General features: G+C 41.5%; 1 protein-coding gene across 2 annotated transcripts in view; it reads left to right on the top strand.

The window, feature by feature from the left end:
- The window catches only part of PELI2 (pellino E3 ubiquitin protein ligase family member 2), a 196,116-nt gene that overhangs the window by 45,351 nt on the left and 123,043 nt on the right, over nucleotides 1-27,722 (top strand). For both annotated transcript variants that reach the window (XM_047863857.1, XM_047863858.1), the window contains exon 2: nucleotides 10,045-10,174. In XM_047863857.1, coding sequence (XP_047719813.1) covers nucleotides 10,045-10,174 — 130 coding nt within the window. The remainder of the gene's footprint in view (nucleotides 1-10,044; nucleotides 10,175-27,722) is intronic.

Here is a 27,722-nt window from a genome sequence, read left to right on the forward strand (position 1 = left end):
TATTTCATTCCCCTCATTAAAAAGTATACATTAAAAAAATTTTTTTTCTTAATTTAAAAAGGGACACATTTGGAATTCTTATCTTCCTTCAGAATGAGAGAGTCTTTATATATAAAACTTTGGGCATGTATTTGATGGTTTATGTGTCTTTAGCCCAAAGTCTTTAGGTACTGAGGGAGCTACTTAATTTGCTTTTGAAATTCAGAACATCATTTCATTTTTGCCATATAATGCTGTGTAACAGGTCATCCCCAAACTCTGTGCCTTTTAAAACAATAATCATTTATTGTCATGAATCCGTGGGTTGGTTGAGACGGCTCTGCTTTAGGCAGTGATGGAGTGGCTTTGCTTCATGCTGCGTATATGTGGTTTGGATCTCCTCCAAGTGTCTCTCCTTCTCCTTGGCAGGCTGGCTGGGACATAGTCTTCCTATGGCCATGTCAGAGATGCCAGAAGATAATCTCAAGTACCAAGCACATCTCAAGCCCCTGCTTGCATCACATTTGTTAACATTCATTGGCCAAAGCAAGTCACATGGCCCAACCCCACGTCCAGGGCAAGGCAGTTAACTGGAGCTATAAAGTCATGGCTAAGGGCGTGTCTTGTTTCATGTCTACCATGTACAATTTATGCACCTGATCATCTTAATTTAGGTGACGAGAGGCTAAAATAAGCAAATGTTAAAGTGATGAAGAATGAACGTTCGGGATTTAATCTGTTTTTCCAAAATGGCGAAGTACGTAAAGGGGTGTAGAGTGTAAGATGGTACTCATTCAAGAATAAGATGAATCTTTACCTGGTTCTCAAATTGTACAATATCTCAAATTGTACTATATCAAATCCATTTTTTGCCACACTTTTTTTTCCCTCTTTGTGATCTTTTCTCTGTTAGGGATCAAATCACTGAAGAGTAATACTTTAATTCTCACCTATAAGTTAAACAGTTGATTCTCTGTAAAGCAGTAAGATTAATAGATATTTAATTGGAGGTGTTTGGACTGTTGGAGCCAATGACCGAATAAAAGAAGTAGTCTTAGATCTTGTAAGAGTAACAAGTTTTCCCTATTCCCAACATTTTGCGTATCTTTAAGTATTCAGTGAAAAATGTTCTGCTGTTGGCCCCCCAGCAATACTTAACAGTCAAAGGTTCAATACAGTAAAAAAAAAAAAAAAAAAAACAAAAAGAAATACAACTTGTGGATTTAACCAATTTGATGAAAAAGGGGGGAGAAATACCTCAAAGGAGCAAATGGCTAAGTGTGAGATGATAAAGGAATGGTTTATGAAAAGAACATTATTTTTTAGGTAGACTGGATTTGCTGTGCACGTTGGTTTCTTTTGAACGGCCCGGTTGGAGGAGGAAGCACGTAGGGAGGGGTGACCCTCTAGAGTCCACAGGAATGGGATGGATGCAAGAAAGAGTGATGGCACAGGGAGGCTGGGGCCATGCCTCTCCTGAGCTCCTCTCCTAGCACGCTGCAGCAGAATCCAAACCATAGAATGTTCTGCCTTCCTACATTATGGGGAAGGAAAGTGAGGTTCTGAGAAGTTCCAGGACTTGTGCAAAGTCCCCTGTGGGATTAGATGCAGGGCCAGGATGGCCGTCCCCGTACTTCTTGCTGCAAGGGGCGTGTGGGTGTACACACCCAGGAAGAACAGCCTAAAAACCTCCTGGTGTGGGGGTAGTATTGTGTTCCTGTTATAAAAAACTTTTTAATATTTCACTTTGGGAAATACTTTGGTATGCGGAAGCTAAAACACCTCCAGATAAGAAAAGGCAACCTCTGAAAATATAGCTGTCGCGAAGATTTGGGAGGCTTTTGGAACTGTGGCAGCCATAAAAGACAGTCATGTCAGTAATGGCTGAAACAGTCACCTTCCTTAGACAAGAGGACGGTATTTTAGTTGGGTGTAATGCTTTCTGTGCCCTTATGTGCTTGAAACACTTGAAAGAGGCTTAGGTATCTTTTTAAAATTTGTAATTTTGTGTTGCTGTCTTCGTAGCTGAAGGAACAGGCCCATCTTCAGTAAGTTCACAGCACAGGATGGGAAAAGGGTTGCAGCTGGAATTGCTGGTGATCCCTGCACCCCCATCACTATCTCCACACTAATGTGGTGACTGTTTCATTGAGCCCCTCCTCAGTTTGAAGGGACCACGTGGAGGTGAAGAGGCTTATGCATATGAAAAGGAAACTTCTCAGGGCGCCTGGGTGGCTTAGTTGGTTAAGCATCTGACCTCGGCTCAGGTCACGATCTCATGGTTCATGAGTTCAAGTCCTGCTTAGGGCTCTGTGCTGACAGCTGAGAGGCTGGAGTCTGCTTCAGATTCTGTGTCTCCCTCTCTCTCTGCACCTCTCCTGCTCGGCTCTCTCTCAAAAATAAACATTAAAAAAAATTAAAACATTAAAAAGGAAACTTCTCAAAAGCATCCACCAAAACGGTGTAAGAAAAATGGAAGATGAACCTGTGCCATCACACAGGTCAGCTATAGCAGACAACCGTTAAAGGTTCCATGAGTCCCATCCCATGTGTAGGGTGTGGCAAGACCTGTCACTGTCCAGGTTCAGAACTTAATGTTTGGATTCATTTTTTCCCATTGTTTTCTAACTCAATTTCAGCAGCGTTTGTCAGTATTATTTTCCAATTCTGTTACCTTGTCTGCCTTTGCCTGACTCTGTTAAGAGGCAAGTACCTTAAGGTTAGTACCCTTAGCCCCTTAGGCTCTGGCCCTGAGGCCTGACTCCCCCTCCCGCCCTCCCTCCCCCAGGTACTACCCGGGATGCATTCTTGAGTGAACATATTCGTTTCATATTGATTGAACGTTAAGTAGCTACTTGAGGCAAAGACCCTTTCCAGCCAGAAGTGGGGCATTGAAAATTCTCATTTTAAGGCCAAGCCCAGGAAGATTTTCTGAATGAACTGATGTTTAAAAAGCAGCAGGTTATCACCAGAGGGGATACACTGTTCCAGTGTTGTCATAATTAGTTCTCTGGCTAGAAATGAACATCTATTTATGTAACCCTACAGTATTTGTTAGGCACAGAGAAATAAACGCTGTTGGGTCCCAGGGCTTTATATATAAAGTTCATTCGGGCAAGGCAAATCCAGATGCGTTATGACAGATGAAATAATGAGCGAGGCCCTAATAATGTCAGGCTGGTGTCAGGCATTTAATTGGTTTATGTGCATTTTCTTACAGTTCCACTGGTGCATTCACTCTCATGGTGAGTTGGTGTGTGCTCTGTCGAAGCAGGTGCCACAGTGCAAGAGTTTATCAGACTGTGTGCCCTGCCTTCACGTCTCTCATCTGTGGGGTCACTGACGTGTTCATCTGCGTTGTACAGCCTACTTTGGTTGTAGTAGTTGCTTGTGATTGATCTGTGCAAGTGACAGAAATGTTGCTTTCGAGGGAGGGCAGAGCGTTCAGGCTGCAGTGGGAAGCCATGCTGCTTCTGGAATGTGGTTCTGTAATGCTCATGATGCCTCCACTTGTGTACCCCACATCTTCTTCCCCGTTTCCGCGTGGACGCTGCTCTGAGCTCAGGCTGGTCGAGATCAAACGTGGTGCCTCCAAAATGTAACCGGTAACCTCTAGCACACGTCTCTTGCCATTTCCCATAGAAAATTCTTTTTGACGAATGCATTTTTAGGTGGTAGGCATCTTAAGACTGCATCTTTGTGTTGTGTGCCAGGAAATGCCTTGAATTTAAAAATTGTCGGTAGCTACCGGAAAGAATTACGCTTGGAGTCAGACAAAAGTAGGTGTGGATTCAGGTTCAGCCTGTCCTTTCCTAGCTGTGCAAGTTTGTGTTTCAACCGTTCTGTCCACTGGGAGTAATAACACCTCCCTCACTGAGTTTCTTGGCACAAAGCATTTGCTGTGCACTTACTACGGAAAACATGCGAACTCTGAATCTTAATCCAGGGAAAACCCTCAATTTGTGAGGCTTTTTTTTTTTCAACGTTTTTTATTTATTTTTGGGACAGAGAGGCAGAGCATGAATGGGGGAGGGGCAGAGAGAGAGGGAGGCACAGAATCGGAAACAGGCTCCAGGCTCTGAGCCATCAGCCCAGAGCCTGACGCGGGGCTCGAACTCCCGGACCGAGAGATCGTGACCTGGCTGATGTCGGACGCTTAACCGACTGCGCCACCCAGGCGCCCCTTGTGAGGCTTCTTAAACAGGGTTTTCATTGTCCTTTACAGCATCCAAATACTTTTACTGTTAAGACCAACTATTTGCTCTGCGTATGTGAAGAGTTAAGTTTTCATCACATGCTTACTAAATAAGTGGATGTTTTTAAAGTCTCCAGAATTTTTTTTTTTTTTTTAATGGGAAGCTTGAAAAGCGACTTGTGGATTTGAATCAAAATGCCCCTGTTAAGCAGCTAAAACAGGTGTGTCAGCAGCACTTGGAAATACTCTTTCTACAAACTGACTGGCTGAAGAGCTTGCCAGACCAGGGAATATTCTGCCCTTCTTTCTTGGAAAGAAGCCTTTTGCCTTTGTAGGCAGAATCACGTCTTTAGCTCTACTCCGTTACACAGAAGATGGTCGTGTCTTGTCATGTAGTAACCCTGGGTGGGTTTCAGTGCCTGTGAGCCCTGTGCGGTGTGCCAGGTGGTGGGGACGGACTTGATGTTCCCTGGTCTGGATGGGGAGGCAGGAAGTAGGGGGGGAAGATTCTGTGATGGTGTTCAGGAGGAGATGACCATGCTTGACAGATCAGGGGATGGAGGAGAGGCTGTGAGGAGGGAGAAGGGAGTATTGGGGCTTGTTGTAGTGTAACCAACTACCCCCAACTCACTGGCTTGATACAACCACCATCTTATTTATTGCACCGTTCTGTGGGTCAGGAATTTAGGCAGTGCTCAGCTGGGCAGTTTTTCTGCCCCATTTGGTAGCCCTTGGTGATCATCAGCTGAGGGATGATCTGGTCTGGAAGGTCCAAGGCTGCTTCATTCATGTGACTGGCGCCTTAACTGGGTGGTTGGAAGGCTGGGCTCTGCTGAGACTGCTGACTGGACCCCCTACGTGTGGCCTCCCCAGCACGGTGGTCCCAGGTCTCTTCCATGGCGGCTCAAGGCTCACAAAAGACCCAGGCAGAAGCTGCGAGGCTTTTTCAGACCTGGCTTGGGAAATCTCAGAACATCACTTCCTCTGCATCCTGTTGGGAAGCAGGTCCCTTACCAGCACAGGCCAGCGCAGGTCTAGGGAGAGGGGAACTAGACTCACCTCTCACTGGGAGAAGTCATGAGCATCTGTGGTCATCTCTGATCTGCCACTCTGATACAAGAGCCAGTGGGAGACTTTTGGAGTGGGGTGGGGGTTGGAGTAGGGTGGTGGCATGACACATGACCAAACGTACTTTTATTTTTTTGTTTATTTATTTGAGAGAAAGGACATGTGCGAGAGCGTGGGGGGAGGGACAGAGAGGGAGACAGAGAATCCCAAGCAGGCTCCACACTGTCAGCACAGAGCCGGATGCAGGGCTCAAACTCAAGAACTGTGAGATCATGACCTGAGTCGAAGCCAAGAGTTGGACACTTAACCGACTGAGCCACCCAGGTATCCCCAAATGTACTTTTAGATTTGGGGCAAAGATCAAATGATAGCGGATTGAAGAGTCTATGAGCATTAGAAGCAGGGCAGTGGGTGAGGAGCTCTCTTGGCTGTTAGGAGAAGGTGCTATGGGAGGGGAGGCTCGGAGGGACACCCAGGGTCTAGGGGCTGGCTTGTGTTGTTACTTGTTTACTCTGAAGATGGGTGAGGTCACCAATGACCCAGTCTGTTCCAGATCATGGAAGTACATTTCTGTTCTATGAACTGGCCTTTTAACTGATTAAACACTGTAACTTCTCTTGCCTCCTTCATGTCTTTCCCGGGATACCCCTGTAATTCCTGTTTGTCTTCCTAATAATGCCATCCCCCTGGCCTAGGCCAGAAGCCTGTATGCCATTACCTTTCTCTGTCCCTCCCTCTGTGCAGCCAGATGGGTCTCCAAATACTATTGACACTTGTCTTCAGAACCAAGGAGCTCAACTGTGGCTGCAAGTGCACATCCCCTGTGGAACTTGGACAGTGTGCACCCCTGGAGCCCTGTACCAGAACTGCCGACTCAGCATCTCTTGAGACCTAGGTGTGCATAGGTTTGTAAAGCTTCCCTGGTGATTCTGATGCTCACTTAGCACTGAAAACAACTCTCTGCAAGCTTTGTCTAATTCTCCAGTTCCTTTCCTTGCTGCTTGGGTTTAGGCCGTTAAAGTTTCCCGTGGCTATCAGGACAAATTCCCACCAACATGGTGGCTTAAGGGGGCAGAATTTATTCTCCCAGTTCTGGAGGCCTCAAGTCTGGAGTCATGGTGCAGGCAAGGCCATACTGCCTCCAGGAGCCTGGGGGGTGGGGGTGGGCGGCAGGATCTTTCCTTACTTCTTCCTGCTTCCTGGAGGCTCCAGGCATTCCTTGGTTTGTGAGGGTCTAGCCCCAGTCTCTGCCTTCATGTTCCCATGGTCCTCTCTGTCTCTTCCCCTGTGTGTCTCTTTATGAAAATGCTTGTTCTTGGGTTTAGGGCCCTCCAGTGACCTAGGATGATTTCATCTCCAGGGCTTTAACTGCATCTGCAAAGACCCTTTTTTCAAAGGTCTGGGACATGGTCCCATTGACTTGGGGGCCACTATGTGACCCGCTCCACTTCCCACATGGGTAGGCTTCTTCTGCCGTCTGGTCATCTTGAGTCCAGTCTGGCTGTCGTCCATCCTGCGCTGTGCTGTCCTAGCGATGACTTTATATCCAATTGTGTTAGTCCTTTGCTTAATCTTACCAGCTCCCCATTCCCCTTAGGGTAAAAAGCCATGCCCCTTATGGAGTGCCAGGCTGTTGTGTAACCTGGCCCCTGCCTTTTACCTGCCCCTCCCCCCCACCGCCGCCCCACTACTTCTCTTCCCTTGAACTCTTTGCTTTCACAGTAATGAACTGCCTATACTCCTTGTCCTTGTATATAGTATTGCCCCACCTTCCCCCTGTAGTGTTGTTCACATTTCAAGGCCGTTCAAGCATTGGGGCTCCTGCGTGGCTCAGTCAGTTAAGTGTCTGACTCTTGGTTTCAGCTCAGGTCATGCTCTCACGGCTTGTGGGTTCGAGCCCCGCATTGGGTGCTGTGCTGACAGTACAGAGCCTGCTTGGGATTCTCTCTCTCTCCCTCTCTCTCTTCCCTGCCCCTCTTCCCACTCATGTTCTCTTTCTCTCTCAAAATAAATAAAATAAATTTTAACAAACAAAAAAGGCCATTCAAGCATTGTATCCTCCATGCAGCTTTCACTCATGCCTCTTCCCACGTGCTTTGTGCCCTAGTGCATCTTGTTGTTTACATACCTTATCACACTTGTTTTTATGCCTTTCTTTGCTTTTAAGTGGAGAGATCTGAAGACAAGGAAACTGATACTCATCACTGTAGCTCTAGTACTTGGTCATTCATTCAGTTTTCATAATGCCATGTAGCTTAACCTAATTAGAAACTTGTCTCATTGGGACCCTATTTCCAATAGGAAATCCCTCCGATTTCCAGTAGGATTTGTTACTGAGCATGGTCTAGATGGATTGAGTAAGTAGGTAACCTGTGTGTAGGCTGGCTTACTATTTGCTTAACCTGCAGGTATCATGCTTGGGCAACGTAAACATTTCTGCGTATGGTAAGATGACATGTCTGGTTTTTGTGGGTTTATCCTCCCCTTTATGGTAGATAGGACTTTGGGGTTGTAGGTAGCAGAAACCAACCTGAGTTAGCCGAAACTAGAAAGAATTTCGTGAACAAGGGTCAGCGTGCATCTGGGTCACTAGAAGCCCTAAGGATCCTCTCTCTATCTCTTGTTGTTGCTTGTCTCCGTTCATCTGCTTCATTCCTCACTTCTCTGTTGCTTCATCATGTGACACATTGTGACATCCCCACAGTTTGTGCACTTCGATTTTTCAGCCCTGGACTTCCGCAGAAGACTGGCTGGGTGTGTCTCAGGGTCAGCGTTGTGTTTTCTGGGATGAGAAGGTCATTGTCAATGTGGGCCAGCTGTCCACCTCCAGCCATTCAGTGACAGTGTGGTGGGGAGGGTGCCGGCCTGGCCATTTCACTCACGTGTGGTGCTCGGGCTCACCTTAGGGAGTTAAGGGATGGATGCCTGAGGAGGGAGTGTGGTGGTGAGTGGATCCCTGAGAAGCATCTGACATGCTCTTGCTAGGTTTAGTGTGCACTTAAAAGATGCAGTAGAGAGCTGGGGAGACTCGACGGGGCCCGGGAAATCCTGCCAGATCTTGTACCATTTGCCTTGAGGCTTCAGTGGTGAAAATGTTCCTGTAAATTGTTGAGAGCCCTAGTAGCTTTAATTGATTTCCACATGTTTCTCTTAGTACAAAATATTCATCTTGATTTAAGTGATTGGGAAATATGTTAAAGCAAAGTGGGATTATAATGGTGGTTTTCTTATGGGTACATTCATTAAAGTAGCAATCACAAACACGTGTAAGAAAACAATGTATGTTTTGATCTTGCCTCAGATAAAGGAGACTGGAAATAAATCATCTCTGTATTCTGGAGACACTTTTATGTAGCGCGTGTTTCTTTGTGATGGAAATGGGAACAGATTAAAAACACAGCAGGAATAACTTCGAGTGATAATTTAAATCCATCCTCAAACTGTAGCTACCAAATTGTAACAAAAAACCCCTTTGTTCCAACTCTTACTGTTAGTGAGCCTGATGTCCCCTTTGCCATACTGGCCACCAGGTACTTCTGGGTGGGGCTCAACAGAGACAGAGGTAAGACTTGGAGGAGAGGAACGAGCCACTAGATGTGCTATCCCTGACTTTGGTGTTCTGAAGGAGCTGTCCTATATATGTAAAACTCAAAAGATTCCCTTCCCTTCCCTTCCCTTCTTTCTATTCTCTTCTTTAAAGGAACTTCTCCAAAGAAGGAGATGGAGAATAGTCATGTCAGTGTGGCAACATGAGACCTTGGTCAGAACTTACAGAGACCTATTAATCAAGTTAGAAGTACAACTGAAAGCAGAATCACTAACTGCAGTCCTGCATTTCTTTTTTTTTTTTTTTTTAAGTTTGTTTATTTTGAGAGAGACAGAATGTGAGTCAGGGAGAGGGAGAGAGAGAATCCCAAGCAGGCTCTGTGCTGTCAGCACGGAGCCCTATTTGGGGCTCTGTCCCATGAACCATGAGATCATGACCTGAGCTGAAACCAAGAGGTGGGCGCTTAACTGACTGAGCCTCCCAGGTGCCCCCTGCATTTCTTTTAAACACTGGTATTTAACTTCAGGTATTAACGTGGGAGAGCTACATTAAGAACATTGTTTTCCAGATGACTTTTTAAGTTATTTGACAGTTTGGACTAAAACTCCTTTTTTTTTTTTTTTTTTTTTTTTTTTTTTTAAATTTCCGGGCCTCTTTACGGGCAACCCTCTTGTGACAAACATAAAATAGGATTTCACAAGTATTTTTGCCTACCTGACTGTATACGGTTCGAATAGCAATGGGAATGAATGTAGAGAATTCAGAACTCTTAAGACTGCAAGTAACTAAATTTGGTCTTCTTACAAATAAAGATCCTAAAGACATTAACATGATTTGGGAGTGAGAGATGAGGTTTAATTAGTATGCTATTTTCTAACTAGTTCATTTAAAAATATTTCTTGAGTGTTTCTCTGGGGTCCATTAGAACAACACTTGCTAAATTGAGCCAGCTCTAATACAGCCTCTGCAGAATTCTCATTTGCTTATTTATACTGTCTCTTTCCAAAAAGATTTGAAGAGTCTGACTTTATAGAATAGGAAACCTATAATTACTTTGTACATCACCCTTAAATTAAGTTTCTGGAAGTGATTTGAATTTCATTACAGCTGAAGTCTGTTTTACAGCCCGTTCCTTCTATGGGGTGTTTAGTGGGCAGCCTTTTATGACCATCCCTGTCTCTCCCCTTTTTCCATCCTTTATTCTTAAAACTTTAAAAACCTACAAGTAAATGAACTCTTTCATCTTTGTTTATAGGTACAATGGTGCTTTACCTAATGGAGACCGCGGCCGGAGGAAAAGCAGATTTGCTCTCTATAAGCGGCCAAAGGCTAATGGAGTCAAACCCAGCACGGTCCATGTGATATCCACGCCACAAGCGTCCAAGGTAGGCGGTTCCTACAGAATTGGGAAGGCCTTGGCAGATGGTAACTTTTGGTACTTCTTGTCGTCACTGCTCTTTTCTTTCAGTCTCTTTTCTCTGTGAGGCAGTTTCTCAGTCATTTAGGCCAGATAATTCTTTGTGGTTAAGGGCTGTCCAAAAATTGTATGTTCAGCCACATCCCTGGCTTTGACCCACTGGATGCCAGTAGCGCATCCCCACTCCCATCCCCTGTTAGGACAACCAAACAGGTCTCCAGACATTGCCACGTGTCCCCTGAGTGGTGAGGTGGGCAGACCCTCCCATCCCGTTACCCCCTGATGGATCACTGCTTGGGATATAGTGGAACCAACATACGTCACTTTAGAATAGTTGTATTGAAAGATAAATGATGTTCCTTAACTTAGTTTTTGTGTTAAGTCTTCGTGAACCTCACTAAGATTTGTCATTTTCCTATTTTTTGAGCACTAGCTGTTTTTATACAATCTACATGTACCTGGAATTTGGGTCATTATTAGAAAGATTGGAAGTAAACAGAGCTAAGTGCCATAGGACGTTTACTATATCTCTTCTCATAGCTTTGAAGTCTATAAAATGTTAATTTTTCTATGATTTTCTGATCTATAAATGGGGAGAAACCTGAGTTTCCATTCTGGGTAATATATTCTACTTGTTTAGATAGGACAGTTTTTTCTTTTAATTCAATTATTTAATGTGTAATATAGTTTCTTTTTCTAGCAAAATTCGATTTACCTGAAATTTCTATATGGTGCATTGGCTAATACATATTTATCATAATGGGTTTGGATCATCTGGAATAAATACGACTTGATTGCCATTTTTACTGAAAACCCGTGGGTCAGAGAGAATCGAAAAGCTTCGTGGAAGTACGTGTTGTTTTGATACTCAGTCTTAGAAACAGATGACCTTTGTTAATGTTTTTTATTAAAAGACCTCCTGTTGCTGAAGGAGTTTCTGAAGCAGTGCCATGAAAAAAGTTTGCTGGAATGTACCAGTTAAGATTGTCTTGTATTAATGAGGGAATGGCTAGATCTGAAAATATGAAACAACTAGGAAAACAGGAAAGATAACTATTTAGCAGCCAAACTTGGCTAGAGAAGGGGAAATTAAGTTTTATGAAGGGAAGGACACTTGATAAGGAAAACAAAAGTCAGATTTACAAAGATCCTGAGAAAAGGAGGAAGTGAAATAACAATCTTGGAAGGCTAATGAGTATGAGAAGTATTTTATAGTGCAAAAATATTTGGAGGATACCAAGACCAAAGTTTTTTTTCTAACTCATTTGTTTACATTCAAATTAGTTAACATACAGTATAGTATTGATTTCAGGAGTAGATTCAGTGGTTCATCCCTTAGATACAGTACCCAGTGCTCATCACAAGTGCCCTCCTTACTGCCCATTTAGGCCCATCCCCCTGCTTACCTCCCCTCCAGCAACCCTCAGTTTGTTCTCTGTGTTTCAGAGGAAAATAATATAAAAACAGGGAGGGAGGCAAACCATAAGACACTGTTAAAGACAAGAGTTTTTAAGCCAAAAAAGTTCTGATATTATAGACCTGGTCCTTCCATTTGTCTGTGTGTTGATCTTCCTCTAGCTCAGTAACTTTACTTTCCTTAATCTTAGATCTTATATTGATACCATGGATTTACATAGTTAAGAAAATGTATAGAAATCTTTGATTACTCAGGCTTCATTTTTTAAATTTTTTTGTTATTTATTTTAGAGACGGAGACAGAGTGCGAGTGGGGGAGGGGCAGAGAGAGAGGGAGACACAGAATCTGAAACAGGCTCCAGGCTCTGAGCTGTCAGCACAGAGCCCAATGCGGGGCTCGAACCCATGAACCATGAGATCATGACCTGAGCCAAAGTTGGACGCTTAACCGACTGAGCCACCCAGGCGCCACCTCAGGCTTCATGTTATGATAGAATATGAAATATGGCTGGAATATGAAATAGATCTTCCAGTAGCTACTATCGGAAGATCAGTGGCTTTTTCTTTATTCACTACCTACCTCCATGTGCTCCAGTTTAACTTTTCATAAAGGTTTTACTTTTTATAACGGAATTTTACCCGAAGTGATTTAAATTCTGAATCTTTTGTTAGTTGTCTGTCTCAATCTGTGTTTATGGTCTACATTACTAGTAGTAAGAGGAAATTGGAACTTTGTCTTGTAACCTGGGAAAATCATACATTCTCAGAGCCTCTGTTTCCTCATATATAAAATGAATGAGTTGGCTATAGGCAGGAGCCATGCTGAATCAGACAAGATACTTCTGTTAGAAGCAACAAATGATTGTGGCTTAAAAAAAAAAAAAACAAAACTGGAGAAATTATTAAAGCTTAAGATAGGAACAGCTCTGCTGAGTATGAACAAGAGTTAATGTGGGTCTTGTTTAACGGGGGTTGTAAAGTGACTTGTCTCCAGCTACCTTCTGTCTCTTTTAGAGGTTTTTAATTGTCAGGAAAGGGAATCTGAGAGGCCTGGCCAGGGTCAGTCAGCTATGACTAAGGGAGATGAGTAGATCAGACACACTGAGCTGATCACCTAGCCCTTACTGCCTTCCGCTTATGCATGTTACTCATCCTGGTGTCTGTACAATGAGGGCCTCATGCACGGTATTCTGCCCTACCTGAGCCTAGCACCTTGCTCACAAATTCCTCACTCCTGTTCCCTCTCAAACTCTCACTTCTGGTCAGCTGTGCCTGCCTCTCCTCCCACCTGCTCTGTTGACCCCTAGACAAAGTCTCTTACATATTTAACCTTTGCTTCAAATGTTTCTCCTCCTGCCTCACCTTTACTGAATGCTGTTTTTTCACAGGTATGGCCTTTTTCCTTTCTTCCATCTCTCCAAGTTTATTGGACTTAAAATGATTTCCTTCTGTTTCCATTTCAGTGTGTTCTTTTTTTTTTTTTTTTTTAATGTTGACTTATTTTTGACAGAGTGAGAGACAGAGCACAAGTGGGGGATGGGCAGAGAGGGAAGGAGACACAGAATCCAAAGCAGGCTCCAGGCTCCGAGCTGTCAGCACAGAGCCTGATGTGGGGCTTGAACTCAGACTGCGAGATCATGACCTGAGCCGAAGTTGGACGCTCAACAGACTGACCCACCCAGGCGCCCCTAGTTTGTTCCTTAAGTCTACTTTGATGTAAGCTGCTGATTACCCTGCTTCTCCTGACCTCCCTGACCTGCAGTCCACTCTTCTGCATATTCCATTGACTTAGTACCTAGTCCCATCTGTTTCTCCCTGACCTTTGCTAAACCGTGCATTGGCCTCCATGGGTCATAATATTTTAGCTCTTCCAATTTGACCATCACTTGCACTTTTCCCACTGATATGGTGCACTTTGTAGTCCATTGTCACTTGAAGGTGACCATACCCTCCAGTTCATTCTACCTGTGAATAAATAGGCTTTCTTACCTGATCTCAAGACCTCTAGCCCTTTAGCCTGTCCTTATTCTTGTCAAGGTTGTTGGTCTACTTGGCTTTTCCAGTTATGTGTCAACTTTACCCTGGATTTCCTTTCCCAGGTACCTGCCGGTTACCCTTCCTGGTGAGTCCTTGCCTCTGGGCCCTTCCCCGGCCCTCCTGTATTGCGTTTTCTTCCCTCTTGCTCACCCCATTTCCTGTCAGAATGCCAGGGTCTGTGGTAAACTTGACAAAAGCTGTTTGACCTGAATCAGCAGTGGTTCATCTGCCCTGAAATTTGATTGTGCAATACTGGCAGCAAAAGGGTCATCTTTGATTGGAGCTGTAAACAGGAGATCTTAAAGGGTAGTTGTGGTTACCGTTATTAGTCAAGAGGCCAAGTGCTCACATTCCATGTTGTTTCTTCCTTCTGCCCCACAGCCCAGTGGCGTATCAGGATGTACCCTTTTGTTGATGGTAGTGGCTGCTGGAGAATGGGGTCTCCATCTTCCATGCATGCCACAGTCCAAGCAAAGTCAGATCAGGATGGTAAATATGTGCTACTGTTGTGTAATCTCTGTGTAATCTCTATTTGTGTGTGTATTTGCTCTTGAAATAGTAATACTCCAAGATATTTCACCTAATATATAATGTGTTCAAAGAAAACCGGAAGTCTTGTTTTGCTTTTGGCATTTAGCAATTTATTCACTGTTCATTTATTCAAAAATATTTATCTAGCACTTTTCTATGGCCAGGCATCATGCTAAGTATTGGATATACTGCAGTGTGCAAACCTTGTCTGCATGAAGTACATTGTCTAGTGAGGAGGCAGACACTAAGTTCTCATGTGAATACGTGCTAACTGCATGTTGTGGGAAGTGCAGTGCAGGAAAAGACGATGGAGCTGTGAGGACAGCGGGTGGTGGGGGGGGGCAAGAGCTTGGATTGGGTAGACAGGGAAGGGCCTCTGAGGGCATGGCACCTGAGCTTGGAGGTGAGGGGTTAGGAGGAGTTAGCCAGGAGAGCAGAGAGATCTGGAGCAGAGATTTGGGGTTTTTTGTTAAAGGAAACATTGAGGGGTGCCTGGGTGACTCAGTTGGTGAAGTATCCAACTCTTGATTTTGGCTCAGGTTCTCTTGATCTCAGATCTCATGGTTCATGAGTTCTAGCACCGTGTCAGGCTCTGCACTGACCATGTGGAGCCTGCTTGGGATTCTCTGTCTCCCTCCCTCTCTGCTGCCTCTCTCTCTCTCAAAATAAACTTAACACCCTTTACTGTTTCCTCTCTTTTTTTTTTTTTTTTTTTTTAATAAGTAGAGGACATGATATAATAGGACTAAGAATTTAAGTCCATTTTTGTTCATTTCCTTTTAAGGTTGTGGGACAACTGTTTTGCTCTTAATTAATCGGTAAATAGGGTCATGGTGGTGGTGACTATTTTGGTAGCAACATGGTTTAAATTTAGCAACATTACAGAGGAAAACTCTTCATCATGGTTTTCCCTTCTAGGCTATGCTTTGTTGAAATCTCCTGTTTTGGGCATTTTTACTTCTTAAAAGTAACAGAGTATCATTTTGTTCCAGTTGGCATGTTTCAGAATGGAAAAATATCAAAGGTCTCCAAGTGACAGTGTTAAAGCAAGAAGAACTATTTCATGTGATTGTTGCAGCCAGGACTGTTCTTGGGTTGTTCACACTGCAGTGGCCCTCCTGGTTGATGCTAACACTCTTCCGTATCCATGAATAATACAGTAGTAATATGAGAAGTGGTGATATAAAGTGCAGTGTAACTCATTTGTTCAAGCTAATTTTGTAGGCTGTAGTGGGGTCTGCTCTTGAAATTCTGTCTGTACAGCCTGGGTCTTGGTGCCGTGGGTGGCATCTCTCTGCTGTGCAATTATTAGGAAGCCGCAGACATCTGTGCCATAGGAGTCATCTGTGTATCATTATCCTCAGACTATTTAATGCAGCTTTTAACTAGTGGGTTGTTGTTTTGTTTTTTTTTTAACTTTGTGTTCTTTTATTGCTAACGGACTATTCTTGAGTTTCGTGGCGTCTGGTGTTTTGATGTTTATAAGTTCAAGAATTTCATTTTATTGTACAGGAGCAACAAGGTGTGGGTAAGTTTTATCCTTCTAGATCACATCAACATGAACATTCTGAATCTGAAAAAAAAAAAAAAAACTAGTAATCCACTGCAGCCTAGAATATCTTTGTGTGCTATACAGGAATATAAACCTAAAATAGTTTGTACTTACAGAAGGGAATACAGCTTAATTATTTTAACAAAATATAAATACGAGCAACCTGACCCTATACCTCAGTGAACTAGAAATGGAACAACAAGCTAAGCCCAAAGTCAGTAGAAGGGAAGAAATAGCAAAAATCAGAGCCAAAACAAATAGAAAAAAGACAAACGATCAACCAAACTAATAGCTAGTATTTTGAAAAGATAAAGATAGATCTTTAGACTCCCCAAGAAACGATGACTCAAAATTAGGAAGACATTACAATTGCTACCCCAGAAATAAAAAGGATAGTAAGAGATTAGCATGAACAAATTTGCCAACAAATTGATCAACGTAGGAGAAATGGATACATTCCTAGAAATACAGCCTGAGACAGAATCGTGAAGAAATAGAAAATCTGGACAGGCCAGTTACTATTAAGGAGATCGTGGAGGAGTTTGATTGCTAATTGAAAGTAAAGACCAGATGACTTCACTGCTGAATTCTACCAAACATTTAAAGGGGACTTTATAACCATTCTTCTCAAATTCTTCCAAAAAATTGAGGGAATACTTTCAAACTCCTGTTTACAAGGCCAGCATTACTCTGATACCAAAACCAGACAAAGACACTATAAGAGAAGAAAATTACACGGCAATATCCCTGATGAACACAGATGTAAAAATTCTCAAAATGTCAATGAATTCAGTAAAAAGATCATGCACCATGATCAAGTGGGATTTATTCCTGGGATGCAAGAATGAATGATTCAACTTTTGCAAATCAGCAAATAAACTACGTTAACAATAGGAAATTAAAGTTGCAGGATGATCTCAGAGATTAAGGGGAAAAAACCCAAAAAATCAACATCCATTTATGACTAAAAATGTGCAACAAATTGGCTACAGAGAAATGTACCTCAACATAATAAAGGTCACATGTGGCAAGCCCACAGCTAATCTCATAGTCAACTGAAAAACTGAAAGCTTTTCCTCTAAGGTCAGGAGTAAGACAAGGATGCCCACTCAGGATCCTTTTATTGAATATCGTACTAGAAGTCCTAGGCAGAGCAATTAGGCAAGGAAAAGAAATAGTCTCCCAAACTGGGAAGGAAGAAGTAAAATGACCTATTTGCAGATGACATTATATATACATAGAAAACCCTGAAGACTACACCAAAAACTGTTAGAACGAAGATGAATCAGTAAAGTTGCGATGTATAGAATCAATATACAAAAATCAGTAACAAATGCAGGTATCAAAACAATTTCATTTACAGTTGCATCAGGAAGAAAAAATAGGAATAGGTTTAACCAAGGAGGTGAAAGATGTGTTCACTGAAAACTATAAAATGTTGATGAAAGAAATTGAAGAATGGAAAGAATAATTCTAACCCATGAGCATAGGCTAATATTGATGACCATACTAGCCAAAGCAGTACTATCAGAATTCCAACAGTAATTTTCAGAGAAGTAGAATAAACAATTTGTATGGAACAACACAAGACCCTGAATAGCCAAGGCAATCTTGAGGAGGAAGAACAAAGCTGGAGATATGCTTCCTGATTTCAAACCATATCACAAACCTTATAGTGATCAAAACAGGATGGTATTTCCATAAAAACATACATGTAGGTCAATGGAACCAGAATAGAGAGTCTAGAAATAAACCTACACATATATGGTCTATTTGTGACAAAGGAGCCAAGAATAATTAAAGGGGGAAAGCTGGTCTTTTCAATAAAATGTTTTGGAAAAACTGGACAGCCACATGCTAAAGAATGAAACTGGTCTCCTATCATATATCCTACACAAAAATCAACTCAAAGTGGATTAAAGCCTTGAGTATAAGACTTAAAACCATAAAATCCTAGAGTCAAATATAGGGAATAAGCTCCTTGACTTAGGTCTTGGCGATGATTTCTTGACACTAAAAGCAAAGGCAACAAAAGCAAAATAAATGAGTGGCACTACACTATGCTAAAAAGCTTCTGCACAGCAAAGGAAATGGTCAACAAAATGGAGAAGCAATCTCAAGAGTAGGAGAAAATATTTACAAATCCTGTATCTGATAAGGAGTTAATATCCAAAGTCTAACATCCAAAGGAACTCCTACAACTTGATAACAAAACAGTCTGATTAAAAAAAATGGGCACAGCATTTGAATAGACCTTTTTTCAGAGGAGACCTCCAAATGGCCAACAGCCACATGAAATGGTGCTCAAGGACACTAATGATCAAGGAAATGCAAATCAAAACCACAATGAAACATCACCTTATGCCTGTTAAAATGGATATCATAAAGATGAGAGGTTAAGTGTTGGTGAAGATGTGAAGAAAAGGGAACCCTCACACACTGGGAATGTAAATTCCCCCATTGGTGGGAATGTAGATTGGTGTAGCCACTGTGGAAAACAATATGGAAGTTTCTCATGTTAAAAATAGAATTACCATATGATCCAGCAATTCCACTTCTGGGTGTATATCCAAAGGAAACGAAAACAGCGTTTCCAAGAGATACCTGCACCCTCGTGTTCATTGCAGCACTATTCACAATAGCCCAAATATGGGATCAGCCTAAGTGTCTGTCAGCAGTTCGAGTGGTTTATAAAGATAAGGTACACAGTTGACCCTTGAACAACATGGCTGTTAGGAGTACTAACCACCCCCACCACCACCAACACAGTTGAAAACCTTCATAGAACTTTTCACTCCTCCTAAATACTGATCGCCTACTGTTGACTGGAAGTCGTACCGATAACATAAACAGTCAATTAACAGCTAGGTTGTACGTTATATGTATTATATACTGTATTCTTAAAAGTAAACTGGAGAAAAGAAAAGGTTAAGAAAATCCTAAGGAAGAGAAACTACATATACAGGACTTTACCATATGAAAAAGAATCTCTGTAAGTGGAACCTCACAGTTCAAACCTGTGTTGAAGGCCCAACTGTATATGTATATACAATGTAATATTCAGCCATGAGAAAGGACATCCTGTATTTACGACAACATAGATGGACCTTGAGAACATCATGCTAAGTAAATAAGTCAGAGAGAAAGCTCAATACTACCGATCATATATATATATCTCAAATCTAAACACCTGAACTCATAGAAACAGACTGGAATGATGGGATCAGAGGCCAAGGGATTGAGGGTATGGGGAGATGCTTGTCAAAGTATATGAACACTTACACACCTCCACTTATAATTTGAATAAGGTTTGAGGATCTTAAGTACAGCATGATGATTATAGTTAATAAAACTGTTTTATAAACTTGAAAGCTAAGAGTAGATCTTAACTGTTCTTACCACAAAAAAGAAATGGTAAGTATGTGACATGATGGAGGCATCAGCTAAGGATATGGTCGCATCATTTTGCAATATATAAGGGTATCAAATTCACGTATTGTATGCCTTAATGTTATATGTCAAATGTATCTCAGAACTGGAAAAATAGAAGCATGAGTTTCAAAGAAATGGAAATAACTTCAAAAAAATCAGAGTATTGTTAAAGGAAAGGAAAAAATATTTGAGATACCAACAACATACTTCATAGTTGAAAATAATATTCTGATTTAGTGTTTATTGAGACTTCAAAAAATAGCTCTTACCTGAATGTACCATGGCAGTTTAAAGTTATGGTCTTGATTCTTACAAAACATGAATTAGATGAGAACAGCTTCTTGTAAAACTCCTAAATCAGGGCAGTAAAATTCCAGTCGTTATTGACAAGGCTCAAACCATTTCACATAGAAATGATTTAAAAATTTGCTTAAAATATGGTGTTCAAGACTTTGAAGATAGGTGATGACTTTTGATTTCATGGAGCTGGGAAGGAGCCAAGTCTGAAATATATTAAACTTTACTGTCATTCAAGAAACATGGTTTCAGTGAGATGGGCAGCTTGTGGCATTATTGACACAAAAGTCACTTTGGAAATCAAAGACCTGAATATTCGCTTTAATAGGAACTGTGAGATAGCATTTAGATGATTAAATACTTTAGAGATTTGGCTTTATTACATGCCATTCTAACCGTTCTTATTTCTTTGGTTTTAGAAGAGAAAAAATTTCAGTTATTAAAATGGATATTTTTACTTGACAAGTAGGTGATAGAATATATAAAACCAAATACAGAAGCCTGTGATAGAGAAGCAGAGAATATTAGGGAAACAAACTTAAAATCAAAATATTCTAAGAGAAAAACTATTAAATTATCCAAGTTACATGAAAATACACTTACTTGATAAATATGAAGAATATAATTAACAGTTATCATTGGAGTTTGACCAACTGATGTTTTCAAAGCACATAGATTGAAGGTGAACAAAATTTTGTAAAATGAAGCTAAGTAATTGAATAGGACAGCTCAATAAGTGGTTTTCATGGCTTTGGTAATAATAGAAAGAGTGAACATAAAAATTACAGTACTGGTTGGGGCACCTGGGTGGCTCGGTCAGTTAAGCATCAGACTTCGGCTCAGGTCATGATCTCATGGTTCATGGGTTCAAGCCCCACATCAGGCTCTGTGCTGACAGCTCAGAACCTGGAGCCTGCCTCAGATTCTGTGTCCTCCTCTCTCTCTGCCCCACCCCTGCTTGTGCTCTGTCTCTCTCTGTCCTTGAAAAATGAATAAACATTAAAAAAATAACACTTAAAAAATTACAGTATTGGGGCTAGGAAAATATTGAGCTTCATTGATACTAGTTCAATAGAAGGTATCTCTATATCAAGACTCTATTTACTTGTTGGCTTTCAATTAAATGGGGGACGTTATTGGAAGAGTTTAGTTCTATTGAATCCTAGCTCAGACATGGCTTAGTTGTGACAGTTATATCAAATAAAGGATCACACCAGTAATTTCTAACAATTAACAGATGACTTGGAAATACATTAGCATGGTTTGTTGAATGATTGGCACTCCAGCTTGCATCACTTGGGAACAGTTTTATACCATATATAGTTCAGATTATTCAGACCATGGAATGTTTTAAAATTTTTGGCTTACATACTTATTATAAATCCTATTGTTAAATATTATCACTCCTGACATGAATAATTTTTATACATATATCTAGGTGATTATCTCATTTTATGTGTTATATAGCTTGAGTTTTAACAGCAAGAATTGATTATTAACTGCTATATTTCTTTTAAAAAAATTTTTTTAACGTTTATTTTTAAGAGGGAGAGAGAGTGTGAGCAAGGGAGGGGCAGCGAGAGAGCGAGAGAGCGAGAGACAGAACCTGAAGTAGGTTCCAGGCTCGGAGCTGTCAGCCCAGAGCCCGATGCAGGGCTTGAACTCACAAACTGCAAGACCATGACCTGAGCTGAAGTCGGACCCTCAACTGACTGAGCCACCCAGGAGCCCCTTAACTGCTATATTTCTATAAATTTTGGGTAACCAATACTTTTATGGTTTTCTAAGCTTTTTGATGGTTTTGCCATTGCAATTTGGGAGCTGTTCTTTGCCCTTTTTGGGTTTAGCTTTGATTTCTGCGCACAAAGTAAACAGTAGACTTTCTTATTTAAGTACATTTTCTTTCAAATCCCCTACATGTTGACATCTCTACTGCTGTGTTTAAACTAGGCAGTTTGACCTGTGCTGGTTGAAGATCTGAAAGGGAATAATTATCACCATTTCCCCATTCCGATTTGTGTGAGAGGCTTTAAGGTGGGTTTTAAGATATTTTATGGTATTTTTAAAATTAAACTTTGAGGTATGATTCGTAGTGAATAATCCCAGAAAGTTGAAGTTGATTCAGAATATCACATTTTTCTTGGTTTCTGCTATTGTAGTTTGACCCTAACATTTTTGTTTTCTCAAATCCTAACATACATTTTCATCACTTCAAGCACTAACAACAAATGGGCTTTTTCGTGTCCGTTCAGAATCATCACAAGGTCATTGCTGCGGTCTTTTCTGTTCATGGATATTTAGGCTAAATCTCCGCTGTGTGGTGTGGGCAGAATTACTGTTTTCTTGCAAAAGATACATTTCTGTCTTCTATGTATTTATGATTTGGTTGGTAGAGAATGCTCCCTCCCCATCAAAGATGTCCATGCCTTGATGTCTGGGAGCTGAGAATGTGTTCTCTCACATGGCAAAGGGGACGTTGCAGATGGAATTGAAGTCTGGGAACTTAAAATAGGGGGGTTACGTTGGGCCTGCCCCATAGTCCAAGATAATCACAATAGTCCTTCAAGGTGGAAGACGTAGGTCAAAGACTGCCAGAAGTGTGCAGGAAGAAGGGGCTGGGGATTTTGAAGCACAGGCAGGACTCCACATTCCTTTCTTTGAAGATGGGGGCAGGGCCTGTGAGCCAAGGAATGTGGGCACCCCTCTAGAAGCTGAGAATAGCTCTGGTAGGAGCAGTTGGGAAATGGGGACCTCTGCCCTATAGTCACATGGAACTCCATTCTGCTAACAGCCTGAAATGTCCCTGGAAACCATCTTCCCTAGAACCTCACAGAGGAACATAGCCCTAGTGGCCCCTTGATTTTTGGCCTCTTCAGGCTTGGGCAGAGAAACGAGGCAAGCCTCTAGACCAGCATGTCTGAGAAAACAAATCTGTGTTTGTAGCTTGTGGTAATTCGTTACAGCAGTGTGAGAAAACTTACAATACCATTGTGGGAAATTAAATTTTTTTAAGTTTTATCTAGTTTTGAGAAAGAGCACGAGCAGGGGACGGGCAGACAGGTGGAGACAGAATCCGAAGCAGGCTCCAGGCTCTAAGCACAGAGCCGGATGCGGGGCTCGAACTCAGGAACCAAACCATGAGATCATGACCTGAGCCAAAGTGGGACACTTAACCAGCTGAGCCATCCAGGCGCCCCCATTGTGGGAAATTAAATACAGAGTACCTTGTTTTACTGAGCAGCCCTTGACTTTGTACTGGGGGGAAAGAAAGGCTGGGGAGCCATCAGGGAACTGGGGCGGAAAAGAGGTTTTGTTTTCTTTTCTTTCTTCAGTTCTCTTGGATCCAGAGTGTTGGAGCGGTTTGTTGGAAAGCTTGACTTCACCCAATAACTTAATTATCAGTGTAATTATCTGCTTTACTAATCCATAATAATTTTACTATTGACTTGATTCATGTATTAGTTAGAAAAATCAGATTTAATTTGTGTTGTCCTTAAAGCACATGTTTATTAAATAGTTGCTTTTAACATGTCAGTGTGGGAGAATACTTGCATTGGTCCTTCCAATTATGCCTTTACTCAGACTTTCTGGAATTATGACTGATTCAGGCACTTATACCCATCCTGTCTTTCCATGGAGGGAGAGAATCTTTTGCTGTAACTTTTCTTTTTAAAAACATGGAAAGTGAACATTGGAAAGACCCTTATGCCCTCTGACTCCATTTTACACAGGAGGGACTTGAAGTGCAGAGAAGCCCAGTAAAAGTGGCCTCAGGTCACGAAGCCAGCTGTGGTGCCCAGGATCCGGGATAAGGAGTGTGTTGCTGCAGGTAGCAGGTGGAGAGTGATCTGAAGGACGGGAACCATGCCCCTGAGTCTCTCACCTCCTGGGAGTGTGGCTTGGAAAATCCTGTTTATTTCTGAACTAGGAATGCTGTAATGAATGTTACATTTATTAATAAAAATGGAAGTTGCTTTGTCAACTCAAGGATTACTGGCGCTGTTAGGATAATCTGTCCAGTCTGGAATCCAGTTCTCTGCAGAGAGAGCCCTCTCTACAAAAAGCACAATGATGAAGGCTTGCGTTTAGTAGCTGGTTGGTTTGAAGTGGTACTTAGAACGGCAAGTAGCATAAGGTACATCAAAATAAATTCTGTGTAGCTGGAAAGAAGTCCTAACCTTTGGAGGGAGGGTCACAGAGGTATCATTGAGTGACTTCAATTTGCTGGTGGCCTCTTCTGTTAACTTCTTTGCCTTTCACGTTAAAGTGTGCTGTGTTGACCTTCTCTTTTTTCTACTTTTTGTGAAAAGTATGTCAGCCTCTTTGAAGTGCTATGTTGCTGACTAATTCACAGAGAAACCTCCTTACAAGTTCTTTATTGATCACATGCATGTCACAGGTGAGGCATGAATAAGCTTCAGGAAGCTTTGGTTTTGTCTTACTGAAGCTGAGTTAATGGGAGCTTGGAGGAGCCTGGGCACAGGTGCTCTCTGATGGATAAGTGTGTTCTTGCTTTGCTTTTCTCCTTATTCTGCTTCCAGGTGAGCCCTCAGGACCAGCTCTGTCTTCTCTGTGTTCTAGCCTGGCATTCAAGTTAAATTCCCCAGGTGGCCATGTTTTCCTTGCCCCTCACACCTTTGACGTTCTCATTTCCTAGAATGTGCTCCGGCTTTCAATACTAACATAGACTCCCACCATCCTCTAGAACATGGCCCACGTGTCCTTTCCCCTAGGAACTCTGACACTCCTCACTCCTAGTCTCAGTGAAAAGCCCTTTTGTGAACTTTTGAAGTTCAAAAGCGTACACGTGTGTGTGTGTGTGTGTGTGTGTGTGTGTGTGTGTGTGTATCTCAGTGCTCTGAGCTGTATTAGAGTTGTCTGTGTCTTGTCATGCTGGGAAACAAGTCCCTTGAAGACAGGGGTGGTCTTTCTTGTCTGTATTCCCAGCGCCCAGCACAGGTTGTTGAATGAGTAGCTAAGTGCTGTGGCCTGCCTTGGGCATGGGTAGGTGGGACAGCTGGTTGTTGTAATGGGTCAATAACTAATGTGTTGGTATTCTGCAAACCCACAGACACATGCATGGGTTAGTTTATATTTCAGGAACATTTGGTAAATTGAAAATTCTTTCTGTTTCTATATCTTCTTCATTACAAATAATGTGATAATTTCCTCTGTACAGAAACTCATGTTAATTTCTCATCTTCTTCCTTTCAATCTCAGGAATCCCATATTTGAGACTTTTAGGAAGAAATTGTTAAGTTTTATAAAATATGAAAACATGAATAGAATGGAAAGTGTGGGCTTTGGGGTTTAGGCTTCCCGAATTCCTAGTTGGCCCCATTTACTACCTATAGACTCACTTGGGCAAAACCGTTTTCTGTGGTTCACTCTCCAGTTTTTTTAGAAGAACAGATTTGTGTCAGTCAATATAGGCCAGGCTATCCTGTAAAACCAACTCCCGAATCTCTGTAGGTTTATGGCAGCACAGCATACTTATTATTAATTCATCCTGTCCATTGTGGATTAGCACAGAGGCAGTGTTCACCATGGGAAATCAGGGATCCAGACAGAGGGTGCATCTTGACTTCCATTTCAAAGATTGTAGAGGGAGGTAAGAGAATATAGCTCTTAAAACTTCCAGCTGGAAGTGACCTACTTGGATTTCTCTGGCTAAAGCATGTCTCATAGCAGACTGAGTTCAAAGGTTGGGACGCATAATCCTTCAGCAGGGAGAGGCATCACGTATTTGCAAATGGTAGTGCATTCTGCCTCCAGGCAGTGGTTCACGAAGGGAAATACTTGGAATGTATCACATACAGCTAGTACATGGTAGTGATTGATTAATGTGAGCTCATATTAGTGATTGGTTTCTCTGGAAAGTATTAATTATCTGTTATAAGAAGATATAAATGGGCTTAGGATATGATGAAACCTAGCATCTAAGTTATTGGCAGTTTGATTATATATAAAAAAAACTTTTATTTAAAATACTGACAGATTAAAAATTAAAACTTCAGCTTCATGATTTGAATATAGGTTTTCTCTGTAAACTTTGTCGTTTTCTCTAGATCACAGCAACAAAGGCTTAATGAGTAATAGTTTTTGAATTATCAACCCCACTAACTTTGAAAATCAGTGTATTTCCTTACTGGAAAATGTACTTAACAATTAGAACACTTTGATAAGCCATTCTTTTGTGAAAGATGTATCCGGCCTGAATCTGTTTTGGTTCCTCATGCAATCTTCAGACTGCCAACATTGACTTCATTCCTTGCTTTTCAAACAAAGGAGTAGTTCTGTATTTTTTCAAAATAGAGTTAAACCTTGGTTTCCCGTGGATAGTTGAGATTTGGAAACCCCTTTTAGATCTTTCCATATTACCTGGTTGACATGAACATGATATCAGGGTTCCCCCCCCCCCCACTTAAAAAATGATCTTACTCTGCAATCTAGTATCCTAAATCCAAGAATACTATTTTTAAATTTCTAAATACCATCGATATGTATGTTTAATGAGCAAGGTGGAACTAATGTTAAATTGGTTCCCGTAAAATGCAGAAGAATGGAAGTTGTGGTAAACAGATCTTACCTAGCTTTTTGTTTTTAAGAAGACTTTCTTTAGGGTACACCCATCGTAAGTGTAGAGTTGGATGGATTTTCGTAGAGTGAACACGCCCATTTAAACAGTGCCCAGATCAAGAAATGGCACCATCAGTGCCCAGAAGAGACGCCCCTCCCCTTGCTCTCTCTCCTAGCCCACACCAGCTACCTGCCATTACAACCTAACACCATAGACTGATTTCTGTTGTTGTACTTTATATAAATTGGATCTGTAGTATGCATATTTTTTATTTCTTTCATTAGCATTGTGTTTGTGAGTGAAATATCCCACATTGGGTAGGTTTGTTTCTTGGTGTATAGTATTCAGTTGTATAAATATTCATTCTTTTATTCAATATGCATTGCAGTATTAATCACACAAAAATCTGAGTTTTTGTAAATTATCAAACTTTTTTTTAAGTTAACTGTTTCACTTTTTTTAATGTTTGTTTTTGAGAGAGGGAGACAGAGCGTGAATGGGGAAGGTACAGAGAGAGATGGAGACAAAGAATTGGTAGCGGGCTCCAGGCTCCAAGCTGTCAGCACTGAGCCCGATGTGGGGCTCGAACTCCTGAGCCGTGGGATCATGACCTGTAGCCGAAGTCCGGCGCTCAACCCACTGAGCCACGCAGGCAACCCACGATTTCAATTTCAGATATGAAATCAAAATAGACACAATAGCTACCAACATCCACATTTATAGCTTGCAGCAGTTGAAAATGTAGCTACCTGTTACACAAAAAATGTATCCTCACTTTGAAAATTGATTAGCCTGCTGCAACAGTAATGATCTCACAGAATTGAATGTTTGGGGGAAGAACTAATTTTATACTAACCTTCGAATGTTACATACGATGTGTTGTTTTCCTCTCCTGATAAAACATATACCTGCATTTCAGCTAGGGGCCTGCATACCAAATTTTTCTCAGCTTTCACTTTTGTGAACACCCAGGAGGACCTTCTTTCTGCCTCTGCCCCCTTCCACGCCTGGGAGATTAGACAACATGAATTCCTCTTGAAGTCACAACCCCACTATAACTTTGAAAATTTGGCAACCCACACTAATTCTGAGAATAGTTTGACTTGAGCTGTGATACAAGATCAGGGTTTGGTGGGTTTTTTTGTTTGTTTTTTTTAAGAAGTTTTAACTCTGGTTGCTCTTTTTTCTTTGTTTTAAAAGAACATAGTCTATTTTTGTTTAATGAGAAAGTGTTTTTGTTTTGAAACATTGAACAAAGATAATTTTAATACCAATTTATTAAATTTTCTTCCACTCAGTCCTTTATTATGGTGATGTATTTCTAGTTTTGTGTGTTTTTTGTTCTTTTAAAAAATTCTCTAACCGTGAAAGGGAGTTTTACTTTGTATACATCAGAACAGCAAGATGAATTTCATTTTTTTGATTCTAAATCAATTCAGTAGCTGTAAGTTGGTGGTGTTGGAGACATTTTTTTTTTTTTTATTGACGTATGCTTACACAATGTCATTAGTTTAAGGTGTGCAACATAGTAATTGGACAAGTTTACGCATTACGCTATGCTCACAGCAAGTATAGCTGCCATCAGCCCCATTATATCACTATTACAATATCATTGACTGTATTTCCTGCACTCTACCTTTTATTCCCATGACTTATTCCCTGCCACTCCGC

The sequence above is a fragment of the Prionailurus viverrinus genome, chromosome B3 (assembly GCF_022837055.1).
Source record: "Prionailurus viverrinus isolate Anna chromosome B3, UM_Priviv_1.0, whole genome shotgun sequence".
NCBI classification, from domain to species: domain Eukaryota; kingdom Metazoa; phylum Chordata; class Mammalia; order Carnivora; family Felidae; genus Prionailurus; species Prionailurus viverrinus.